The sequence below is a fragment of the Phycodurus eques genome, chromosome 1, assembly GCF_024500275.1.
Source record: "Phycodurus eques isolate BA_2022a chromosome 1, UOR_Pequ_1.1, whole genome shotgun sequence".
Classification (NCBI taxonomy): Eukaryota; Metazoa; Chordata; class Actinopteri; order Syngnathiformes; family Syngnathidae; genus Phycodurus; species Phycodurus eques.
Window position 1 is genome coordinate 5158302 of NC_084525.1, and position 9199 is coordinate 5167500.

At 43.1% G+C, this 9199-nt stretch overlaps 1 protein-coding gene across 1 annotated transcript in view; it reads right to left on the reverse strand.

Moving 5' to 3' along the window:
- Nucleotides 1-676: 676 nt before the first annotated feature.
- LOC133400710 (CDK5 and ABL1 enzyme substrate 2-like) overlaps nucleotides 677-9199 on the reverse strand; it is a 27680-nt gene continuing 19157 nt past the window's right edge. The window contains exons 3-10 of the mRNA XM_061673546.1: nucleotides 8539-8616; nucleotides 7010-7112; nucleotides 6749-6917; nucleotides 5402-5499; nucleotides 4060-4166; nucleotides 3847-3966; nucleotides 3529-3613; nucleotides 677-2954 (exon numbers count right to left, since the gene is read on the reverse strand). Of these exons, the coding sequence (XP_061529530.1) occupies nucleotides 2808-2954; nucleotides 3529-3613; nucleotides 3847-3966; nucleotides 4060-4166; nucleotides 5402-5499; nucleotides 6749-6917; nucleotides 7010-7112; nucleotides 8539-8616 (907 nt within the window). The 3' untranslated portion in view covers nucleotides 677-2807. The remainder of the gene's footprint in view (nucleotides 2955-3528; nucleotides 3614-3846; nucleotides 3967-4059; nucleotides 4167-5401; nucleotides 5500-6748; nucleotides 6918-7009; nucleotides 7113-8538; nucleotides 8617-9199) is intronic.

Sequence of the window (9199 nt, forward strand, 5' to 3'; positions counted from 1 at the left end):
TTGTTTACTTTGTTACTTAAGTTCCACCACTGCCTTTAAACATACAATATTTAGTAGTAGTGCTGAATCTGATGACATCATTCCATTGTCCTTCCTTACTAAATGTTTTGCACAAAAAGTCAATTGTAAGTAAACTGTTTCTCTGCTCATGTTCATGTGATGTGAAGTGTTTTCGCATGTCAAATCAAAGTCAGGTCATGTTTCTTTTACGAAAATAAACATTTAATAAAGATTGACAGTTTTCTTGAGCAGGTTGCCATTCGTCTTCAAACAAAATACAATCTCACTGATCTATTTCTAAGCTGAATTAAAAAAAATTAAAAAAAAAAACAGTCCCGGAAGCTACAAGATGCTGCAGATTTTCACGTTGACATCATGAAACATAAAATATACACAGCCTATGGATAGAAAATGGTGGGTTGCATCCTGCGTAAAAACCGACAAACAGATCACGCGAGTAACTCGGTGTGGCGACGTGATGGGACGAGACGAAAACGGCAACGACGACTGTGTCAAACGGCAGGATCAGGGCTTCCTTGCGGGCGGATGTCCAACTCAAATGACAATAAAATAATGACGGTGAGAAAGCCGACGCAATTTCAGTAACCGTTGCTGGGTGTGTGTGTGTGTGTGTTCAATGTGTTTGTATTCACCATGAACTTTGTGAAACGAGAGGGAATGTCACGAAGCTTTAAGCTCAGTGGGCTGAGGCAATCAATTAACACACATACCGTATACATATATATTACATCGTACATTTAAAGTAAAACTGCTGAAGGCTTGTCCACATTGTCGCCAATGATAGAAATGTAACCTTAAATTAACAAGAATGTCCAAGAAAATGGTCATAAATAAATGGAAGACAAACAGTAGACAAAGTGAAACACAAGCTGAGTTTTAAATAAAATAAAATAAGGTGGGCAGGGATGGGAGGGCTGCATAGAATCAAGTCTCTAATGTAGAGAAGACAATGTAGCACTGTAGATCCAAAAGACACTCGACTGCTTGTGCTTATTGCTACAAATGTCAATCAGATATTATAAATGATCGACTTCAGTGAGCGCCAGTATCACAACGTACAAAAATTCAGCGCGAGGAAAATATCATTGCCTTTCGTCCGTTTGTTATTTCAAACTCAGGATGATGAAGCAAAGAGCAGAAAGAGCAGCGGGCCGTCACTGGTCAACACCGAAGGCCCGAGATGTGCTGCCAACTGGTGCCAATGGGACAAATCTCCCAATTGGCACCACACCAACCGCCCCACCATGACCATTCTTTGGAAATAAAACTCTTTGATGAAATTTATGCCATTAAATACCCCCCCCCCCCATGCCATGGGAATTAACTTAACCAAATTCAATTCAATATTGATCTACTGTCACCAGCTGACTTGCACTGCTTCCACTAACAACATTGCTGCAAAAAGAGAGGAGGTACAGTAGGTTATAAAAGCACAAGTCAGTGTTGACAATTTCGCCCACATTTATACAGGCTATATTTAGACACTTTTCCGAGCACTCTAGGAAAAAGTTTTTTTTTTTTTTTTTCCCCCGGATATAATTCTCGCTAAGGAACTGATAACCTGAGCGGAGTCATTTTCACATTGTTTTGCGTATGACAAGAAAAGGAGCGCAGTGGAAGCCAATCACGGCGTCCATGGCGCTGAACATTACCAAAGACTCGGTGTCCATTTATACAGTCATGGAACAATATGAGATGACCCTTTCTTCAGTTTCTTGCTCATTTTTAATGCTCGGCACAACTAACGGTACATTTGCGTGGACCAATATTACGATGACAAGCAATATAGCGCACAGTTTTCTTGATAATAACCAAAATCACTGGGAAAATAATTAAGCTTCGGCATGTCAAATAGGACACCAAGTTTTATTGAATCAAGCTGCATTTTTGTTGTGTTCTTTATAGTCTACAGGTAATATACTGTACCTTTCGTGGTAACAGGCACTCAAATAAACAAGAAATTGAAGAAACAAGCGTGGTCTCATCATTTCTTTCCATGACAGTATGTTGCAAAACCAGGAATTTACCCACAAACCCTTGACCCCAAGCCGCAAATATTTGGGTGAGGTCGCCGTGCCTTACCTGTACAACTCTACGTGAGAACATTTAGAGAGAGAGCGCTAGAAATTATGCGGACATGCAGAGATGTCACATTTATGTTATACCTCGCAAAGTCACTCGTTTTGTTTCTGTGCACTCCCACCGAGGAAGCAGTTTAGGAAGCAAGTGCAGATTAAAACGTCAAGGAAATTGGAAATGGAGACGCCAAGTCGGCGGAAAAGGTGAAGACCCAAGAGGTGGTTTATGGAGGCGGCGAGGGGAGCCAGCAGTTGGGTGGGTTGAATCGGGAGTCTTTGGTGGCCCACTGGTTTTGTATTGCTGGTTCACGGCGGGGCGTTCGGTGGTGCCAAGACAGAACAGAAGCCTCCGTGATGATTTTCAGTGTTTTTCCCGTCCCTCTGCTTGAAAGACGGCCCTTGTCGAATGAACATGGGCAGCTTGACTTTGTAGACCGTTTTGCGCATGTGCCCTCGATGTGACTCCACGGGTGAAACGCGGACGTTGTCAGTCATCCGGGAATCGGTAATCCGCAAAAGTTGAATGGAGGCAACTGGAATCTTGAATTCCTGCCAGAATGTCATTAAGATGATCCGTGAGGATTTAAGAAAGAGGACTTGTTTAGGGGGAAATCATCCCTTATTGATCTGTTCTTCTCATGTGAAAAATTAATTGTGCCCTCTTATCCCAAAACCTGTGCAAATCAGGAGTCGATGATTGGTTGGAGGCTACAGCTGCTGCCGCTGCACCAACCGCCTGTAATGTGGCATGACTTTACTCTCCGGGAGGTAGAGCGCCATCTCCAGGGCCACCAGGATGGTGAACTCGAAGGTTATCAGCTCCCGCCTGCCGATCCTGAAGCGCTCTTCCAGCTTCTGCTCAAGACACAGCGCACGTGGAAACTAAGTGTTGACGCTTTTTCTTTCTTTCTTTCTTTCTCTTACGACACCGACAGGTCATTCAATTAGCTTAAATAGGGTCATATACAGTACAATGGTGCCTTGACTTACGGGTTTAATTTGTTCTGGGACTGTGCTTGTAACTCAAATTGCATGAATCCCAGCCCCCACAAAACACCCCAGTGTGTTTTTTTAAAAAATAATAATAATAATACAACTCTTTGTATTGTAGCAACTGTATAAAAACATACAGTAAACAGATTTGACTACTTTTTTTTTTTTTTTAATATATTACACACTACACGCACACCTGTTCGTGTTTTTCCATGATTTCGTGCTGCACTTCAACGGACATCGTCTGCTTCTTCTTATTTAGGACCCGTGGTCAGAAGAAATAAATGTGACAAATCGCGTGCACACACAAAAAAAAGGAAACAGAAAATGCTAAAGCTCGCTATTCACGAATCAAATGATTTGTGGTTTTCTCTGGAAGCCCTGTAGTACAAATGCATGTTAAAGTTGCTGTGTGTGTGTGTGTGTGTGTGCTTACATCAATGAGATGTTTGACCTCCTGTTTCCTTAGATCGCTGCTAATCTTAGCTGCCAATAGAATGCAGGCAGCCGACACCAACTTCCTGTTGAACAAAGCAAACATAAAAGGAAGCCAAGTTTGTTGAGTTGTAATGACAAGATTGCAACACTAGAGAGAGCCAATGAGTCGTCATGCCCAGTTGACTCTTTGGAGGAAAATCTCTCTTTTTGGGGACACCGTTCTGTCCATTATGGAGATAATTTAACTGTTGGTGACTGCTAAGGAAGAATACTTCTTACCATTGTCTTGAGTGAACCAAGATGAGAGTAGGCTTACCTGTTCTGTTTATTGAGTCGCCCTTGCAGCACCAACTTCTCAAAGTAGACGAAGGCCATTGCGACGGTGGCGGGCTGCAGGCCGCAGTCCTCGCCGACCGATCGCATCTCTCGCTTCAGACTGGGACGGAAAGAAGCAGAGGGTCACCCGCCGTTTGGATCTCGGCAGTTGTCGAAAGATAAACGTCATGTGTCGTTGATGTGATCACTTTACCTGCGAATCTTACTCAGGGTGAGTTTGATGTGAGGAAACTTCTCCTTGAATGTCTCGTTCATGTCTTTCTTCAGGTCGGAAGGTTTCACGTATTCTATGACGGTCGTCTGCGGGATGAGAGGGAAGAGGCAATGAAAGCAAAACGTATTGTTTGCAAACGTCATTTCACAGCCAACGGAACTTCCCAAAGAAGGCAACTAGTGAGTCGCTAAACGTGTGTCCTCATGAAGGCTGACGATGTGCGCGCGCGCACACACACACACACACACACACACACACAAGATCAGTGGCAGGCAGCCTACCCGACGGTGAAAATCCACCATAAAGGATTAAAATGCACGTTTATATGTGAATTCATCCCACTTAAGGGATCATACTAAACTGCTGCTTATAGGGTGGCCCAATAAGCTGACATGAACGGGGCTCTGTGTGCGTGCCCGCTTTCATCTAGATCGTTCTTCTTACTCTTGACTTGTGAGAGTTTTTCCCCCTACGAGAAGATTTTCAAAAACCTGCTTGAACTGAGGTCAAAGGGGGGGGGGGTCAAAGCAAGAGCTGTTGAAAACAATTCAAATAAAAGTGCTTTAAAAGGATACAAGGATCAAGAATTACAGTACACTTTACGAGTGAATTTGAAATGAGCCTGTTATGAGGGGGAACGCACGTCTCATGCAAGTCAACAACTGCTCACACTGACCCCATAGACCTTTTAATCGATTCATGGTTTAGCTTAAAATTGTCTAAATCCTTGAAATTTCAGCATCTCCACAGTAAATATTCACACTGCTTATCTTGGTGTTGAATCAAAACAACACATTTGCAAACATCTGCTTTTAATTTGGAAAACAATGATCAACATTTTTCCGCTGATTTTCTGGCAGGTTACGGACCAAACCAGTAACTGAACTGAATCATAATCAGTTTACATTTCTGCATTTTCTGCACTGTCAATTTGAAATGATGTCCTGATTTTTAATGAAGGGATGGAAATAAAATTGTTTTTTTCCCCCCGAATCATCAACTGAAAAAAAATAAAAATAAAAATAGACAGATGAATCAAATTAAAATAATCGTTAGTTGCAGCTCTAATTTCAAGCTTTAATTCAATGGGCTTCATCCACTTCTTCCTCAGCACTTACTTTCTTCGGAGCGATGGTTATAAAAAGAAATTCAGCAAAATACCTACACACAAAAAAAATAAATAGCAAATGCACATAACACAGCAGATGCGCACTCTCATCATGAGGTAACCACACGAACTGATGGTGTAGTGACGTTCGCTGCCATCTTCTAGCGGCGGAGTGACTTTCTGCGTCGAATATCTATTTCAAAATCTTCTCACCATGTAAGAGGCGAAGATCAGTACCCGCTTGTGTTTCCCACAAGGCCACTGGGGGTCACTGAGAATATTAGGGTCGTAGTCTGTCACATCCTCCAGTCCTGGAAACAGCAAACATTAGATATTAAATACATACACATATTAAATATACCCCCCCCCTCCCTTGCTGGTCTTGTCTTGGACTTCGAGCAGATATCACTTGAGGTCAACTACTGTTTGGGAAATGGTGGAGCACCGTGTATTGTTCAATGCTTTTTTTTTTTTTTTCGACGGGGGCCGGGGGGGAAAATTCATCGTGAGCCAGTTGCCACATTTTAATAAGCAGAGCGGGTTTGCCGTCACCTTTAGCAACAAACCCACATTTTAAGTTGGACTGCAGTTATTGTCTTCCTCAGCGCATCTTTCTTTTACTTGTAAATTGTAGGCTGGTCTTGTCTCATCATTTGGCCCCTTTCTGAAGACGCTCGCCAAAGACGCCGCTTGCTCGCGGGCTTACTTTTTTACTATCGCGTCGCGTGACCCAGACGGGCAGTTAGACGCGTACAGACCCAGGCGGATCCACTGACTGTCAAAATCTCACACGTAGTGCCATTCTCATGAGGACCGCCAGTGGCAATGTGGGTTAAATTCTGACTCCTATTCATACACTTAAAAAAAAAAAAAAAAAACACAGAACTGTAAAAATGTGGAATGAGAGCACCAACATATATTTATGTGCACAGCTGTGTTGTGTTAATGAAGGTTTCCGGACTCACTGACTAATGACAAAGCTTTGAGGCTGCCAATGTGTTGGCGTGTTGCACATGTGACATATGTTGTGTTTCCACCTCAGAACAGCTGCAGCGATACTTCCTCCCGTTCGGGTTTGTTTTCTCTCTTAGCATCCTTCCCGTGTTTTTCCACTCACTGCAATCGTCTTCTATCTTTCAATCAAGTCAACCGGTTACCTGCACACGGGTCAGGCTGAGAACGTGTCGTCGTGCTGCGGTATATTTTCCCCTTCGGTGGGTCTTGGATGCTACGCTACAAACAGAAAATTCTATCTGTGCTCAAGTTGAATATATGGCTCATTGTGCTAATTATATAGCAGAGTTTGTTCTTGACCAGTTGCATGCTGTTCAGCCGCTTGAGTATCTGCAACAGAGTTGTGTCAAATTCACCAAAATATATTTTAAAAAGTCTACCGTCAACAGTTGAGCTGGACGAATTAAATGATATGATTACAGTGTTCTTCTTAAGAACAAAATTATAAAACAAATGGTCCGTTTTTTCCTAAATTGTCCTCTAATTGTGGAAGTTTGTTATGTATACAGAAAATGAAGATCAGATTTGAGCCTATGCGTGTTCTACCAAGGTCAAGTCCCACAGCGCTGTTGAGTCGACTCGGGGTGAAGCTCCTGGGCGGCATGCCGTGGGAGCTCCTGGATGTGGGAATCTGCAGCGTCAGGTCGCTGGCGGAAGACGGCTTTTGCCTGACCAGGGCGTTGGTGGGGTACAGGAACTGGGCGTACGACACCGACTGAGATGAAACACAAAAGAAGGTCATGCGGGCAGGAAAGGAATGTATTCTTCTGGCACGGGCTGGCACGTCAGCGCCGAGTGCGGATGTACCCTGCCGTACGTCTCCAAGTGGAAACCCTCCAGTCCCATCTCCAAGGAGGCGGAAATATTCCCGGATGAGTGTCTCCTCCGGGGATGGTTCAACATCGGCTCACTAGAGGCAGACAGCAACACAAACACGTTTGGTTGACGCAAGAGCAGCGTTGTTCTTTCCAGCCCTTCCTTCACAATGTGCTATAAACGCGTATTCCAGTTCAGTGCTGATGAAAGTAAATAGGACGTAGAAGAATGTGTTCGAGCATGAATTGTAAAGCTAGTAATTATAACCTGGCTTCTTTCCAAACACACCCCTCCTTGAAAGCACATCAGTTCAGGAGCTACAGGAATGTTCATTCAAGCCAACGCCACAATTCCCACTGATGAATCATATCCACAAGGGTCGACTGAGGAGTCATCTAATAAATAAATAAATCAAATCAAATAAAAAATGAGAAAAAAAGGCTTCACTTTCCACCGCTCATTGTGAGGGGGGGGGTTACTTTCTGAGGTTCCAAGGATGAATGAGCATCATTTCCCCCCCGAGCATATCAAAGTGGTGGCCGTTAGACATGTTGTGCAGCAGGAGTTGCATACTGTAACTCCAGCTATGTGTGGTGTGTGTGTGTGTGTGTGTGTGTGGGAGAGAGAGAGTGTGAAAATGTAACAAAATAATGAAACTGAGGTCTTATTTTAGGCGGCCAAACATTTACACACATACCAGTAGAATGAGAAGTCTCTTAAAATGTCTTTCCTTCATTTTAAACCATTATTTTGCATTGGATGTTCATACTCATTTTGTCATGTCCCACACACTACTCTGTTAACTACAGTGTGTGTAATAGGCGGTTAAAGGACAACAACCCCAAAACATGTTGACATGTTTTTAGTGTCCACAACAAGTTATGTTAAAATGAGTCAATTTGATCATTTATATTCTATTTTCAGATCCAGATTGAACATTTTGCACGCGTCCCTGAAATTTTCAGTGACATTACGACCAGCATTTTGACTTTCTTCAGTAAAGACCGTGGCTGGTTGCAGAAGATATTTACAGTAAACTCACTGTATGTTTTATCATTTTCATCATATTTGATATCAATTGATATAAAAACCTTTCAAAAATCAAAAATGTATTTGTTAACCAAGTACACAGTCAGCTTGATAGCTGAATCATGTTGCTAAGTGAAGGTCCACCATGTGTTCAAAACACTAACATTAGCCCAAAATGACCAATATGCATTTCTAACAGCATAACATTTACTCAATACAATAAACATGACCTTAAATATAAAAGCTCAGATTTGATTTGGTGAAATGAGGAAGTCTCAAACGAAGGCACCTTATGCAGATATCGACGCACTCATACTTCTGCTTTTTATTTTACGCCGATGGGGTTTTGACTTCCAGTCAACAGAATGAATTTCAGAACATGCGCAAAAGTACACTTTGGAAATAGTATTATCTTCCAGCGTGGACATGATTCTCTTGAGCCTTACCGATAGTAAAGGTGTGTGCGCGCGCGCGCGTGTGTGTGTGCGTACCTGAGGTAAAAGCTCTCTCCGTACGGCAGAACAGAGAAGGCCGCGCACAGGGATCTTTTGGCGCAGATCAACACGATCCTGAAACCAATAAAACCCACATTGGCAGTTCAGCTTCCTTCCAACGGTTGTGAAAAAGTACTGAAATGACTTTGGTCCTCTAACTGTAATAAAAGACTGTTTGCATTTTCCTGGCTTTGGACACACACACACACACACACACACACACACACACAAGAGCACGAGTTCCCATGATGCGTGGGAAAGTCAAGACAAGGCCGTCTGTGGGGATTTGACCTTTAACTGGAAATTGGCAGTAGACTTCCGAAGTCATTTTGTGACAGCAGCAGTAGATTTTAACGCATAACTGCATGTCTTATTCCACGAGGAGCAAAAAAAAACATTTATTATCGAGATGTATTGCTATCGGTTGGTACAATACGGCCATTCTGTGCATTGTTGGCGAATTCATACGCGTGTTTGAATGTTAGAATACGAGCGGTACGGTGGCGTACGTGGCAAGCATGTCAGCACGGGTCGTGTGTCACATAAACAGGGTCCCGCGACGAAGGTGCATCCTTCCACGCCTTCTTGGCTCATGGCTGACGATGGCGGGCCCCAAACAATAGCCTACGCTCATCCACTGCAACTTCCTCTCTTTGTT